We start from the raw sequence: 17,147 nt of genomic DNA on the forward strand, positions 1-17,147 counted from the left end.
AAATAAAGAGCAAAAAAAGCAGGCAAAAACAAACCGGCATAGTGTACAAAGGGTTAAGGCACAAATTGAAGTTTTATGCTCGACATGGAGAGTGGGCCTCAGTTAGGCTTTGGTTGTACAGAATGGCCTTCCGCATTTACCCATGCAATAAGTCACCTGCATCAAAAAAATTAAGTACCTCCATAGTTGGATCAGCATGTCTGCACCAACATCTGCCAAGAGCTTTCAATACGTGCAAAATGCAACTGTTCATTCATATTTCTCACTTGTTGTAAAAGTGCTTGTCATCTAAAAATGATACTGTGACTTGCCAAATTTACCTTGAGTTCACAGTAGTAAGAAATGGCTGCACTGTGTTTATGGCATTATTCCGAACAAAATAGGTAAGCGCAGTAAGCCTAAGAAATTCAGACATGCTCAGTTGGCCATCTCTGAACACACATCAGCACCAAAATATCCATGACTTCAGCTGTGCTCGAACTCACCAGCATCGGACAACGTGGATCTTTTTGTACCTCTCATGCCAAGAGTTCACAGAAAGTATGTCAGCACCAGCCATCAACACTGACCAGTGCCATATTCTGTACATAAATCAAAATTAAACACCCAATCCTTCCAAGGAAGTAGCTCGAGGTCTAGAATTATAGAACTGCCTCAGAGAGGGAACTTGCAGCTTCGAGGTCTTGGCACCATGCGAGACACTATTGCTGAAGTAATCCCAATGATATTGCACTAGTGACGCTTTAGATTGTTATTTCTCCGGGTCAGTCAAAATTAAGTGCAAATAATCACCTCGGTATTAGAAGGCCTCCAATAACCCAAAAAAGACTCTTGAATGGCCTTGGGCTTTTTACTCGCAATCCCCACCAAGGAAGAATGGGTAACACAGGCACGGTCCCTGTCTGCACAATTAATCCCAGCAAAAAGTTATTTAAGAGCTTTAAGTCTAATAGCAGCAGCCATCTTTGTAGTCTCCACTGGCCAACTTTTGATGCTATCACTTCCGCTGAACCTGCTCAACCTGTAGTTCGCCCCCCTTCATAGAGTCACCCTTTCCCAACCAGCGAGGATCTACCAGGATTCATAAGTCATGAGATGATTCTCTTGGCACCACATCTAGTGGCAGATAGTCCATTCTCTCACAGTTCATCTTCACAAATGGAAGATCCACTAGAGATATTTCAGGACATTTTCAGGATTTAGAGGCAATGGAAAGTAGATATTCATCTCCCCGATGATAGCTGCCTTGATTAATTCCCATAGGGAATCCACTAATTGAGCTTATAACACAAAATGGAAAAGGTTGGTGCAGTGGTGTTCTACTAAGTCCATTAGTCCTTTATCAGGTGATATCCTGCACATTCTAGACTCCAGCATCAGTTCACCATTAGTTTTAAAACTAGTTGTTTTCAGGCTCACATTGCAGCTAATTCAGTCTTGCATTTAACAGATTTACATTTGGTTTTATTTTATTCGTTTATGGGATGAGGGCATCGCTGGCAAGGCCAGCATTTATTGCCCATCCCTAATTGCTTTTGAGAAGGTGGTGGTGAGCCGTCTTCTTGAACTGCTGCAGTCCGTGTGGTGAAGGTTCTCCCACAGTGCTGTCAGGTAGAGAGTTCCAGGATTTTGACCCAGCGACGATGAAGGAACAGCGATATATTTCCAAGTCGGGATGGTGTGTGACTTGGAGGGGAACGTGCAGGTGGTGCTGTTCCCATGTGCCTGCTGCCCTTGTCCTAGGTAGTAGAGGTCGTGGGTTTGGGAGGTGCTGTTGAAGAAGCTTTGGCGAGTTGCTGCAATACATCCTGTGGATGGTACACACTGCAGCCACTGTGCACAGTGGTGGAGAGGATGCCAATCAAGCGGGCTGCTTTGTCCTGGATGGTGTCGTTGGAGTGTTGTTGGAGCTGCACTCATCCAGGCAAGTGGAGAGTATTCCATCACACTCCTGACTTATGCCTTGTAGATGGAAAGGCTTTGGGGAGTTAGGAGGTGACTCACTCGCCTCAGAATACCCTGCCTCTGACCTGCTCTTGGAGCCACAGTATTTATGTAGCTGGTCCAGTTAAGTTTCTGGTCAATGGTGACCCCCAGGATGTTGATGGTGGGGGATTCGGCGATGGTAATGCCGTTGAATGTCAAGGGGAGTTGGTTAGATTCTCTCTTGTTGGAGATGGTCATTGCCTGGCACTTGTCTGGCGCGAATGTTACTTTCCACTTATCAGCCCAAGCCTGGATGTTGTCTTGGTCTTGCTGCGTGCGGGCACGGACTGTTTCATTATCTGAGGGGTTGCGAATGGAACTGAACACTGCAATCATCAGCGAACATCCCCATTTCTAACCTTATGATGGAGGAAAGGTCATTGATGAAGCAGCTGAAGATGGTTGGGCCAAGGACACTGCCCTGAGGAACTCCTGCAGCAATGTCCTGGGGCTGAGATGATTGGCCTCCAACAACCACTACCATCTTCCCTTGTGCTAGGTATGACTCCAGCCACTGGAGAGTTTTTCCCCTGATTCCCATTGAATTCAATTTTACTAGGGCTCCTTGGTCAAATGCTGGCTTGATGTCAAGCGCAGTCACTCTCACCTCAACTCTGGAATTCAGCTCTTTTGTCCATGTTTTGACCAAGGCTGTAATGAGGTCTGGAGCCAAGTGGTCCTGGCGGAACCCAAACTGAGCATCGGTGAGCAGGTTATTGGTGAGTAAATGCCGCTTGATAGCACTGTTGACGACACCTTCCATCACTTTGCTGATGATTGAGAGTAGACTGATGGGGTGGTAATTGGCTGGATTGGATTTGTCCTGCTTTTTGTGGACAGGACATACCTGGGCAATTTTCCACATTGTTGGGTAGATGCCAGTGTTGTAGCTGTACTGGAACAATTTTGTCTAGAGACGTGGCTAGTTCTGGAGCACAAGTATTCAGCACTACAGCCGGGATGTTGTCGGGGCCCATAGCCTTTGTTATATCCAGTGCACTCAGCCGTTTCTTGATATCACGTGGAGTGAATCGAATTGGCTGAAGACTGGCTTCTGTGATGGTGGGGATATTGGGAAGAGGCTGAGATGGATCATCCACTCGGCAGTTCTGGCTGAAGATGGTTGCAAACGCTTTAGCCTTGTCTTTTGCACTCACGTGCTGGACTCTGCCATCATTGAGGACGGGGATGTTTACAGAGCCTCCTCCTCCCGTTAGTTGTTTAATTGTCCACCACCATTCGCGACTGGATGTGGCAGGACTGCAGAGTTTTGATCTGATCATTTTGTTGTGGAATCGCTTAGCTCTGTCTATAGTATGTTGCTTCCGCTGTTTAGCATGCATGTAGTCCTGTGTTGTAGCTTCATGAGGTTGGCCCCTCATTTTTAGGTATGCCTGGTGCTGTTCCTGGCATGCTCTTCTACACTCCTCATTGAACCAAGGTTGATCCCCTGGCTTGTTGGTAATGGTAGAGTGAGGAATATGCCGTGCCATGAGGTTACAGATTCTGCTGGAATACAAATCTGCTGCTGCTGATGGCCCACAGCGCCTCATGGATGCCCAGTTTTGAGCTGCGAGATTTGTTCTGAATCTATCCCATTTAGCATGGTGGTAGTGCCACACAACATGTTGCATGGTGTCCTCAGTGCGAAGACGGGACTTCATCTCCACAAGGACTGTGCTGTGGTCACTCCTACCAATACTGACACGGACAGATGCATCTGTGACAGGTAGTTTGGTGAGGAAGAGGTCAAGTAGGTTTTTCCCTCGTGTTGGTTCTCTCACCACCTTCCAAGGCCCAGTCTGGCAGTTATGTCCTTCAGGACTCGGCCAACTTGGTCAGTAATGGTGCTACCGAGCCACTCTTGGTGATGGACATTGAAGTCCCCCACCCAGAGTACATTTTGTGCCCTTGCTACCCTCAGTGCTTCCTCCAAGTGGTGCTCAACATGGAGGAGGACTGATTCATCAGCTGAGGGAGGGCAATAGGATTAGCAGGAGGTTGTTGGGGGTCACCTTTTAATCCTATTTTATGTAAACTATTTGGAAATTGTTGCCAGTTGGGTCTTTACTGCTTTCTATTGGGACCATAATTGAATTTTTCACAAGTTATTGTGCCAACCTTTCAAGCTTCTTTGAACATATGAATGAAAAACTGCATTTTTAGCATTAAATTTGGCTTACAAAATTTGTGAACTGCAAACCCTTATTATAGATCACTTGTATTGATTTGTAATTCTAACTTGCCGGTCGGTCCACAGGACTCAGCCAGAGTATTAGCCTAAAGATGCTTCATTTGGTTCAAGAAATTGTTGTCCCATAGTTTCTTCTGCCACATAACTCATAACTGGGATGTAGCTTCTACCTTGTAGATGCACAAAGGCCTAAATTATTATATACCAGACACAAATTTAAACAGCCTTGACAGTTATGCATTTTCAGTGGTGCAAGAACCCAAGCCAAATAGTCAATTGGATGTGCGGATACATTCTACACTGCTGCCATCTTGCAGGGAAGAAGCCCAGGGTGTAAGTTGAGGGTTACTCCCCAAGTTTCACGGCTGAATCCTGGGCATCTCTCAATCAGATTCCAGTTGATCAAAAACGCAATGCTGAACATGGAGTAATCTTCACACATTAATTGAACATTGCTGTCTCGATTTAACTGCAGCACATAAGGCGCCTTTGGCAGAACAGTCCTATGGTTATGCTTCCAATGTATGAGATTTTCACCCTCCTAAATTTGTACCACTAATGTTACAGGCATTGGAGCTTTATATGGCATAGGAGCAGCATTATCATGACACTTATCATTACATTTTAATGCATTTTTTCAACGTCTATGATATGTGAAGAATGGATATCATTTGAAAAATGAAAAAGATCCTACAAAGTAGTCTATTTTTCTGAAAGTACTAACATTTGTGAAGTTTCTAATAATTTGTCTTTTTTTCTAATATATGTAGAAGATGGTGAGGATTTTTGGGTTCGACGGTTTGTAGAGATGGTAGATGAAACTAGTGCAAAACCATTTATTTTGGAACTTTATTGCACTTCCCAACCAGATGTTTACAAACGGCTTCATCCAGGTAGTGAACCTTGGAAAAGTGTGTCACAAATTAATATTTCTTATTTGTTGTACAGTAACTATACAGGATAAATTCACAGGGCCAGTGCAGCTTTGACAAGAGGCCATGTGATATTCCCCAAGATATATTGACTCCATCTCTGCACTGCTACTTAATTTATTTTCTTCTGCTGCAGATATCAGAGTTTACTGATGCGTCCTGCTAAGATCTAATTTTAGTTACCAGATGCATAAGTTCCACATTTATTTCATTAACTCTTTAAAGCCACTTCATTATTATTTCTTAAACTTTGAATATGTTTCTATAGTTGCTACTAATATTTCCCTCTCCTCAGGTACTGTCCCATTGCTTGCAAAATTGTCTTCAAGACCCCCCCCAATTAAAAAAAACCACCCTCCACTCTTCCAATCTCCCGACTCTTTCCTCTCCAAGGTTCTTGAACATGTTGTCACCTCCCAAATCCGTCCCCATCCTTCCCTGTTTAAATCTCTCCAATCAGGTTTTTGCCTATGTTGCAGCACCAAAACAGCCATAACCAAAGTTACAAATGACATCCTCTGTGACTGTGACCATGGTGCATTATCCCTCCTCAACCTCTGCAACTTTTAACATAGTCAACCACACCATCTTCTTCCAGCGCCTCTCCTGCATTGTTCAGCTCATTGATACTAAATTCACTTGGTTCCACTCTTGCAACAATAACAACAGCTTGCATTTATGTAGCGCCTTTAACATAGTAATACGTCCCAAGGCGCTTCACAGGAGCGTTATCAAACAAAATTTGACACCGAGCCACATAAGGAGAGGTAGGTTTTAAGGAGCATCTTAAAGAAGGAGAGAGAGGTAGAGAAGCAGAGAGGTTTAGGGAGGGATTTCCAGATTTTAGGGCCTGGGCAGCTGAACGCACAGTCGCCAATGGTGGAGCGATGAAAATTGGGGATGTGCAAGAGGCCAGAATTGGAGGAGGCGCAGAGAACTTGGAGCATTGTAGGGCTGGTGGAGGTTGTAGAGATAGGGAGGGGTGAGGTCATGGAGGGATTTGAAAACAAGGATGAGAATTTTAAAATTGAGGCATTGCCAGACCGGGAGCCAATGTAGGTCAGCGAACACAGGAGTAATGGGTGAACGGGGCTTGGTGTGAGTTAGGATACTGGCAGCAGAGTTTTTAAATGAGCTCAAGTTTATGGAGGGTGCAAGGTGGAAGACCGGCCAGGAAAGCATCAGATTAGTCAAGTCTAGAGGTAACAAAGGCATGGATGAGGGTTTCAGCAGCAGATGTGCTGAGGCAAGGGCGGAGACGGGCGATGTTATGGAGGTGGAAATAGCCGGTGATGGAGCGGATTTTTATGGGTCGGAAGCTCAGCTTAGGGTCAAATAGGGTGCTACAGTTGCGAATGGCCTGGTTCAACCTCAGACAGTGGCCAGGGAGAGGGATGGAGTGTGTGGCGTTGATCGAAGACAATGGCCTCGATGATGTATACAACAAGGCATAAGACAAATTCAGAATTAGCAACATCCAATATTGGGCAGTGAAATAAACAATCTGCCAGCAGTAATATGCTACCACAATCACAGAAGCCTGCCCTCTGTTTATACTTTAATGGCAAAAGATGGAAAAGTAAAGTGGTAACAAATCACTTAGTTTCTACATAGTGCAAGATACATCAATGTGTTCCAAGACAGTAACACATTTTGCAGTTCATGTGACATTGCAGTAATAGATTTCTGAAACATTAATTTTACAATTTATCTCAATCTCCATGAATTGCTACCCCGTGTTATACACTGCAGTTTTTATTTATCAACATATAATCTATTAATTTAAAAATTAGTATATTTCCAAACTCCTCAATGTGTCATTGCCTTAGAGCTTTTGTACAATAATAAAGCAATTCAAAAGAAGATAAAGTTATAATGCCCAACAACAATCTGATGTAAACTACATATACATAATTAAAATTGAAATAATCTGATAGTTTGTGACTCAAATTGAAGTGATGTGAAATTATTTTTTTAAATTTGATACTGGGGAATGCAGTGTCTTGAATGTTTATTCTACAATAAACCTAAGGTTTAAAACAATTGTTTACTTCTCTTTGTGACTGTTCTTTTAGTGACCTTCTTGGTGTGCACTCAGATGAGGGTTGTCAGAAACAACTTCCACAGTGTATGCAACATTACATATTTGACTTCATCTAATGAGACTCAGATTTATATCACAGGTAAACAGTAGCCAAGCAAAACTGTGTGTTTCATCTTGCTCCATTTGATTGTATTTATTGGAATTATAGTACTTAATAGTAAAATATGTGCTTTATAAGTGTATTCAGGGAGATATACCTTTATAATGAGAAAACTTTAGATGCCAGTCACCAAAGTATTTGCATTTGAAGATTTATGGGAGTTATCTCATTAGAGGTGTCAACAATAGTGTTTCTGAAACCTATTTCACAAAATAATTGTGCATCTAACTGTACAACCTTGCAATGTGTTATTTTTCAAGTATAGGCCTTTTAACATTTTATGTAAGGAATTCCCATGCTACCGTCTCAAATTTTTATTCATTATCTAACTTATGTGAGTGTTATGTTAACTTATACAGATTTTTGCAGAAAATTGCTGTTCATGATTTTCTATGCATTGTTTCACTATAAAGTCAGCCAGCTAGCTTGGAGATTTTTTTTTTCTTTTCTGCTAGTATTTACTAATTTTGAAGGGTAACACTCGGATTCTATTTCAATTTATGTTTTGTTATTTTGTGAAAGAAAATGGTACATTTATATATGGGAATAATAAATGTACATGAAAAGTCCAAAGTGTTCTCTTAGGGGTGGTTAAAGTAAACTGATGTTTTGGAGATATGGGGGTAGATTTTCAACTTACTGCCCGGGTGTAAAATTGGCATTGAGGATCAACTGCCCTTTATGGAAACCACTGATTTTCAATCAATGGAAATTAAAAATCAGGTGATTTCTACTTTAATCGAGTGATCCGCAACACTAGTTTTATACCCGGGAATGAGTTAAAAATCTACACCATGATTTTTATTTGTTTAAAAATCAAATGTTTCAAGTGTAGCTTCAGACTAATATGCAAATTAAAACAAACCATTGAATCACTTTTTTAAAGTCATGTATGTTAGGAAGATTTTGCAGTTGCATATACCACTTTAAAGAATTTGTGAAAAATATTGGATGCAGGTTATCACAAGGGAAGACCATACACAACTGACACTACAGTCAAAAAATTTATTCAGTGGGCAAAATCACAACATGAGAAAGATTTTCTGAAAAAATCTCTGGTTGGAGGATATTATTCCTTTCCTCCCATGCCATCAAGCTTCCAGGCCTACAGTCAAAATATGAAAGGTATAGTTTGAAAGATGTTGCTGTATAATAGAGTTCATTATTTCCAGAGAAGCAATGCATTGCTCGAATTTTTTGTTATTGCACATAGATATTTTTATATGAACATTCTTGAGTAGCATGTGCTGTAAAACTCAGTGCCATGTAACATGTAGTATATGTGACATTCTGTAGAGTCATTACTTCCATTTTCCATTTTAAAAACATTATAATAGCAGAGAACTATCTGCTATTCTAATGAAAAGTGAGATAATTAAAAATATTGTAAAAATTTAACTCACGGCAGCTTTTATGTTTCTGATTTTAATGGTTTATTTTCTTTGCAAAAGCCTAATTCTTTGGAAGATGCACTAGATGTTCTAGATTTATCAGTTCCATAACGCAAGTTGATTGGCAATTTAGGAACAAAGTACTGTATTTATTTTTTTTAAAGCATTGATCTCAAAGAGGGGTAATAAGACCTTTGTAAAGATCATAGTCTACATCAGTTGTGGCTAACGTACAGCTAGCGAGCTGCATGTGGTTCTTCAGTACCTGCGTTTGGTTCTTTGGCCAGGAATTCATTAAATGCGATTCTGTCAGCCACAATTATGCATGCTCCAGTTAGCAAACAGGAAGTTGCATTTTAAAGGACACTGGAAGAGGAATGGCATCCATTTTGGGATCAGGACCTCTATAACAGAACTTGAATTTTCTGAAGGAGAGCAACAGGCAGCATAGTGAGTGAGCAGTGCCACTGAGACGGGAGCTGCAATGTTGTGAGTGATAATTATGGATCAGTGGTGATTTTAGCATGAAATGTTTCAGCTTGTTGCTGATAATAGATTGAGAGATTTCAGGCTTGATAATACTAACTGCTTTTAAAACATTTGTGCCTACCCAAAGGTTTGCTTTATGAAGTCAAAGCCCTGGGTGTGCCACGTCACTGTTTTAAAAATGTTGCTGAGCTAAAATCTTTCCTTTTATGCAATTCAAGGCCAATGGGTCTAGGGGGAGGGGCACGTGCCGTCACTATTTGAAAGATGTGGTGCTGGGCTCTAGTTTCTCATTTAAAAAGAAATTAAATGTTTAATTGTGAATAACACAGCATACTATAATTCCTACTAGTAGTGGTATTTACTTGAGAAATTACACTGCATGCTATAATCACTACTAGTAGTGGTATTTCATTGCGAATAACACTGCATACTGTAATTCCTACTAGTAGTGGTGTTTTTTTATTATTGAAATTGCCATTGTTTAATATTTATTAATTACTGGTATCATTGCATTTTTTTTGGAAACTATTAACCTTCCATTCTAAAAATTTGATGACTGGAATTCATGTCACAATTCTGCTCAACAAAAAAGTGTACCATAGGTTACACTGAAAATATCCACAGTTGTATGTTTGCATATTTGTATAGTTGTTTTTCAATTTAAGGCACATTTACTATAATGCACTGCCTTGTATGGCTCTTTCACTGATGATGGCAGTTCTGAACATAAATGACCCGACCTCTATCGAGCTATTGGCAGTGAAGGCTCCCTTTGGATAATGTTCTCCCAGGACCTGATCTGTAATTTTAAAAGGCCTGAATATTTGCTGCTCTTTGCCAAATATAATTTTTTTTCTGGCTGTTGAGCTGCAAAAGGTTGACCACTCTTTGTGTATATATTTTAGTTAAATATATAGATTTGAACACTGGTATGAATCTTTTTGTGCATCATTAAGACCTAGAATGATTGTTTATATAATGCGTTTCTGTTGGCAAACTACAAATTCTTTATTTTATGAGTTTTGATGCATTTTCCCAGTATGAAATGTAATAATGCATTTTTATATTCTTTGTTTCAATACAACAGAGGTCATTCTCACATCAATGCATGAGTTCAAGGAAAAAGTAGAAAGTTTGCATTATAGGGAGCATAAGCATATAGTTGTTCAAGGGATCGTTACTGCTGTCAGATATATTACCCACACCAATTCCATTGGATGTTTAATGGACAAGAAATCCACTCAGGTATGAACCACATCTATAACCCTCTGCTTTACCCCCTTTTCAATTGCCTTTTCAAGCATTATACAAGTATTTAGGAGAAAACACCCCATTCAGGTTTCCTCGTCAGAATTATTAGGTTTTCTTTCTGACCATTTCTCATCTCACTCCTGCCTTCCATCAAGGGGAAAGGGATAAACCCAGCAATTACAGGCCATTAAGTCTACGTCGATGGTGGGGAAACTTTTAGAGTCAGTAATCTGGGATAAAATTAATTGGCACTTGGAAAAGTATGGGCTAATAAATGTAAGTCAACACAGATTTGTTAAAAGAAAATCGTGTTTGACTAACTTGATTGAGTTCTATATATGGACTTTCAAAAGGCATTTGATAAAGTACCACATAATAGACTTATTAGCAAAATTAAACCCCATGGGATTAAAGGGACAGTGGCAGCATGGATATTAAATTGGCTAATGGACAGAAAGCAGAGAGTAATGGTAAACGGCTGTTTTTTAGGCTGGAGGGAAATATCCAGTGGTGTTCCCTGGGGGTCGGTATTAGAACCATTGCTCTTTCTGATATATATTAACAACCTAGACTTGGGTGTAGAAAGAATAATTTCAGATGACACAAACCTCGGGAATGTAATAAACAATGTGGAGGATAGTAACAGACTTCAGGATGACATAGACAGACTGGTGAAATAGGCAGACACATGACAGATGAAGTTTGACGCTGAGAAGTGTGAAGTGATACATTTTGGTAGGAAGAATGAGGAGAGGCATTATAAACTAAATATAAAGGAGGTACAGGAATAGAGACACCTGGGGGTGTATGTACACAAATCTTTGAAGGTGGCAGGACAAGTTGAGAAGGCTGTTAAAAAAGCATATGGGATCTTGGGCTTTATTAATAGAGGCATAGAATACAAAAGCATGGAAGTTAGGTTAAATCTTTATAAATCACTGGTTAGGCCTCAGCTGGAGTATTGTGTCCAATTCTGGGCATCGCACTTTAGGAAGGATGTCAAAGCCTTAGAGGGTGCAGAAGAGATTTACTGGAATGGTACCAGGGATGAGGGACTTCAGTTATGTGGAGAGACTGGAGAAGCTGGGGTTATTCTCCTTAGAGCAGAGAAGGTTAAGAGGAGATTTGAAAGAGGTGTTCAAAATCATGAACGGTTTTGAAAGGGTAAATAAGGAGAAACTGTTTCCAGTGGCAGACGGTTCGGTAACCAGAGGACACAGATTTAAGGTGATTGGTAAAGAACCAGTGGCGACATGAGGAAACATTTTTTTACACACAGTTGTTATGATCTGGAATGCACTGCCTGAAAGGGTGGTGGAAGCAGATTCAATAATAACTTTCAAAAGGGAATTGGATAAATACTTGAAGGGAAAAAATTTACAGGGCTATGGGGAAAGAGCAGGGCGATGGGACTAATTGGATAGCTCTTTCAAAGAGCTGGCACAGGCATGATGGGCCGAATGGCCTCCTTCTGTGCTGTAATATACTTTGATACTATGATAGCTTTATTCCCTAGTTAAAATATAAAAAAGTTACTGAGATGCAGCCAAGTAGCACATCATTATAACGAAGGCTTCACAGTTAGATTGTTGTATGAATTCTAGGACTACTTGTCACTGAGGAAGTCAGGTTTATAAGTTGTCGGTCAGACTTTAAACTGAAGAGCCTGATCACAACATTCCACCTCTGAGGAAATATAAAACTTAATTTCAGATTTCCAGCATCCACGATATTTTGTTTTTGTAAAACTTAATCTGCCTGTGTCACTAAAAACCCTAATAAAATAGTTGAGGCCCCAACACAGGTATCTGTGTTGGGGCCTCAACTATTCACTGTATTTATTAACGACATAGACGACCGGATAGAGAGCCACATATCCAAGTGTGCTGATGACACAAAAATAGGTAGCATTAAGGGGAACTGATAAGTTAGATAGAGAAAAATTATTTCCACTGGTTGTGGAGTCTAGGACGAGGGGACATGGCCTAAAAATTAGAGCCAGGACTTTCAGGAGTGAAGTTAGGAAACACTTCTACACGCAAAGGGTGTTCGAAGTTTGGAACTCTCTTCTGCAAACGGCAGTTGATGTTAGCTCAATTGTTAATTTTAAATTTGTGATTGATAGATTTTTGTTAACCAAAGGTATTAAGGGATATGGGGCTACGGTGGGCATATGGAGTTAGGTCACAGATCAGCCATGATCTCATTGAATGGCGGAACAGGCTCGAGGGGCTAAATGGCCTACTCCTGTTCATAAAAGCACATATCCTATAAGCTCATCAATGCAAAGCACTGGCAGCATACTGGTACAATCTGCCCAGCAGTTCCAGGTAAAGAAGTCTGAATAGAAGTAAGAGTCCTTTTGGATTGTTGGAAGGAGGAAACTAATGGGTACATTTAATTTTTTCATCAGCTATACTGCTGCAGGTTTGATGTATAGATTTTTTTTATTGCATTCTCAAAAAATGTATATTCATGTGTATATTCTGTGAAGCCATTGTAGATTTTGATTGCGCAGTGCTTGTGGGAAGATTGCATTGCTGCATCCAGGTTTCTTGGCATGACTGTGTTTACACTGGTAGCAATGTGGATCAAGGGGTTGAAGTAACTTATTTGATCCCGCTTCCTGGGAGGAGGAAGGAAGTCTGGGAAACAGATTTATACCTAACTTCTGCTACCTAGCTTGCTTTTTCAAATTTCACCCATTCATTTGTTGTACTGCTTGGAAAAAGTTAGCAAGAGTATTTGATGTGCAATAATAGTGGTGGATGTTGTAGATTGCAGTACCTTAAGTCCATATTTCTGCCCAAATTAATACAGCAGTATATGTGAACTGCAAAGAGGGAAAAGACAACCTGAATTTTCAGGAATTCTTGGCGATCTTTCTCTGGCACATTCCTGCTCCCTCTTTGTTATTTGCTTTGTCTATAAAACGTTTCTTTGTGCTTACAGTTCTGTGCTCATTATTGCTCAGGCTTTAGTAACTGCAAATATTCATAGAAACCAAAGATTCATCTTACAGTCAATTGCATCACCAACACAGATACATGTGCAATAGACATGATGGGGTTGATTTTTGTCTTGCCGCTGATGAGCGAGGATTTCCTGCCCTCCCAAACTGTGAGCTGCCTAATAAGCAGGTTGATTAGCATTAGCAACTGAGCTGATCTACTTGAATGAAGCCTGACCACCAAAATTGATTGGGCTTTGAGAACTGCTAAAATAACTCCTAGATGTTTTTTGTATTTTGTACACAGATGAGTTTCCAAGATGTTTATTACAAAGCACTATTATTATAGACATAGTGATAGACAGCTGCCCACTTAATTGTGAGTCCTCTTGTACCCCATTTATATTAAGGTGTGGCAGTGATGGCAGCAGTGATTTCAGCAGCAGCACGATGATGGGCCGGATTTTGCTGTTAAAAAAAAAGTGAGGCTAGCAGCGCTCACTGTTATTTATGTGCAAATCGGACAGCAACTTCCAGTGACTGCAAGTGCGCAGCTTAACATGGAAATCCGGAAGTTGCTGTCCATGCCCTGCTTCTCCAAAAGCTGCGCGAAAATGGCATCTCGCCATCTGGCTCCCCATTCAAATGTATTGAATGGCGTGAAGTTCCTGTACTTATCTCATAGATATGAACTAAACTCGCCAAAAAAAGTTAGGGTTTGTGCATTCCAGTGTAAGTACTCTTTTAATGGCTTGGTAAGTTTTAATTACTGCCAAACAGCTCTCTGGCACTGAAAATTAACTTTTACAAGTGTGGAGACTCATTCCTTCAGCTTTTAATTATTGTTGGAGATTTTTTTTTTTAATTAAATAATTTTTTTTTACTTTTCTTTCTGTCTCTTCTATCTTTGTCTCTTAATCCAGTCTTTCTTTCCCTCTCTATTTCATTTTCTGTACCTGATTTGACATTGAATTCACTTTTCTAACTGACACTTCCTGGTTCAGATTCTGCGCTGCCTATTAACGGTTTTTCAGTCTGATTGATAAAGGAAATACACAGTTGCTTGCCCTGTTCACACAGGTCCCAGGTGTCCTGTAGAGGGCGCCGCGCTTTTTGAATGGTTCGCTGACGGCAACTTGCTGCGCAAAAGCCCATAGAAAGTTTATGGGCAAGTGCAAGTCTAATGTACGGTGCAAAATCAAGCCCAATATAAATGAGTCAATGTTATTGCCACTGAAGGAGCCAAGAACCACTTTAGCAAGGAGTGTTTTGAGATTGCACCAGAGGCTACACTTAAAGTACTGTACTGTCAGTTCTTCCGAACAGGCCAGTAATTGAGTTTTTACATTGGTGGCTTGTACAAACCTTCCCCCGATATCTGAAGTCCACAGCCAAAAACCTACGGTCACTATCACCATTTTGAGCTGCACATGCTCACAATTGGTTGCTGCCATTGTTCTCATTTTCACTGCACAGTGTGAAAAGGGTGAATTGAGATTATTTGGAATGGACTCATGTTGTTGAATAACCTCAATATAAATAGGTTCTGTAATGTAAATGGACTTTAAGATCATGCTAAAATGAATATAAATGTGGTTAGAATTTTAATGTTGGTGTGATTTTATTTGTTCTTCAACATAACACTCTATGGTCTACTGAACCATATTTCTATGTATTTTTCTTTACCATACTTTTAGAAATTGATTTTCAAATTGCCCTCTGTGCAGGTTTTTTTAAGTGTAAATTTGATGTATAAATCACACATTTCTAAATATTAAATAAGGGAACAACCTATTTACTGGAAATTTGGTTCCTATATTTTTTAAATTTAAGGAACAATATGTCCAATCTGGTTGTTTAGTGGAATTACTTAAATGCTGATCATCTACTTTGTCTGCTTTGACTGTTGAAATGTATGAATTACACACAGCCTATACAGACTGAAAAAGCTGCTAATGAGCTAGATAGAGACTCATCTACTGAATATGAAGACAAAGTGGCTGATAACCAATCATCATCACAGGATTACTTCTGTAACTTCAATAAGACCTTTCAAAGTTTCAGACAAATATTGGAGTCTGAGGAAGAAGTTATGCCTCCCACAAGAGATCATTACAACCTAAGGTAATTTATTTTTATTTCCCTCAGTTGATGTTGAAAATCTGTACTATCTAATAACCGGGCAGTTCAGACACTTGTACACATAAGTAATTACGAAAAGTCTTTTTTAATCGTCTGATGAAGAGATGTCATGTTATCACTTCTGGTTTTCTCATCAGTTTGTATAATGTCCGTATGTGTTATCACTGACTACTTTAGAAGTTGCTTATTTTTGTAGTGTGGTTTCATGTGATGTGACCAGGGGACTTGGTTTTATTGGAATATAAAATGTGTGGTCTCCTGAAACAGGAAGGGTTAATTTTACTAAAAATAAATACATTGGGCCTGATATTAGGAGGGAAGCGGTCAACTGGGCGCGTGGGTAACCCGTGTTGACCGGAGGTCACCGGTTACGGTTATTGGCTTAGTACAAAGAGGAGAAGAGTCAATTCTCTTTTAACTTTAAATTTGCTTTATTCACGTCGTTAGATCATATACATATAGCTTATACGTCTGGTTAGATATAGACATGCAGTTTGCACCAGGTGATACAACCTTATACCCAAACTAGGATCTAAACGCACACCCACTAGGTTTCTCTGACACTCCCTGAGTGGTCACAGAATATAAAGGCTAATACCCGAAAAGGAGAGCTGACGCTGGCCAGGCGTTCGGTTCTCTCTCTCTTTCGACGTAGTCTCTACGTCCCTGACGTAGGTTCTTCCACTTCCGCGATGGTTGGTCTCCGGAGTATTCGCTGGCTCCACGCCCTAGATTCTTCATTCTTATTCCGAATCTTATCTCTTCAAGCTGTGCTGCCTCTCTCCCGTTGGTTTAGGCTGCTTGCCTAGTCCGTATCTTCTCCTCATTGGCTCTGTCCCAAGGACTTAGGTAGCATTACCTCATTACTCCCTTTTCTAAATAAGGACTTGTGTCTTATCACATCTCCTTTGTCTTTCACAAAACTTAGCTAATTCAAACCGGTTCCGGCCAGCTCAGGCCAGCGACTGAACTCAGGTTACTTCAGTTCAAAAGTTGCTTTTGCCTGTGTGTCAGCAGTTCGAAATAAACTGAGTAGTTTCTGCAGCCCCTGGCCAACACCCGCCCAGTAGAATTGGTGGGTTCCCCCCGCGATCGCAAGTAAATTGAAGCCACTTACCTTGGCTTCCGGGTTTCGCGCTGGAGAGCTGCGCAGCGGGCGAACTGCGCACCCGCATCATAGGCTGTCAGCTGGAGGAGCCCTATTTAAAGGGGCAGTCCTCCACTGACTGATGCTGCAGAAAGGAGCCAAAATTACAGCATGGAGCAGCCCAGGGGAAAGGCTGCTCCCAGGTTTAATGATGCCTCATTCCAGGTCCTACTGGGTAGGGGGAGGAGGAGGAGGAGGGGGAAGACAGAGATCTTCTCCCCGGCAGACGGGAAGAAGTGGCCCGCCTCTGCTACCACGAAGGCCTGGCTCGAGGTGGCAGAGGAGGTCACCAACATATCACGCACCTGCATATAGTGCAGGAGGCGCTTCAATGACCTAAGTAGGTCAGCCGAAGTGAGTACTCTTACTCATTCCCCACACTCCATCTGCCACATCACCGCCCCCACCCCACATCTCCTTCTGCACTGCCAACACTACTCTGTCACATCACTCCTCACACC

The 17,147-nt window shown here is 40.9% G+C and overlaps 1 protein-coding gene across 1 annotated transcript in view; it reads left to right on the top strand.

The window, feature by feature from the left end:
- The window catches only part of LOC137322957 (RPA-related protein RADX-like), a 53,086-nt gene that overhangs the window by 24,029 nt on the left and 11,910 nt on the right, over window positions 1–17,147 (top strand). Inside the window, exons 6-10 of the mRNA XM_067986218.1 lie at window positions 4,951–5,073; window positions 7,188–7,295; window positions 8,274–8,441; window positions 10,284–10,441; window positions 15,328–15,521. Coding sequence (XP_067842319.1) covers window positions 4,951–5,073; window positions 7,188–7,295; window positions 8,274–8,441; window positions 10,284–10,441; window positions 15,328–15,521 — 751 coding nt within the window. The remainder of the gene's footprint in view (window positions 1–4,950; window positions 5,074–7,187; window positions 7,296–8,273; window positions 8,442–10,283; window positions 10,442–15,327; window positions 15,522–17,147) is intronic.

Source organism: Heptranchias perlo, chromosome 6 (assembly GCF_035084215.1).
Source record: "Heptranchias perlo isolate sHepPer1 chromosome 6, sHepPer1.hap1, whole genome shotgun sequence".
In the NCBI taxonomy this organism is placed as follows: domain Eukaryota; kingdom Metazoa; phylum Chordata; class Chondrichthyes; order Hexanchiformes; family Hexanchidae; genus Heptranchias; species Heptranchias perlo.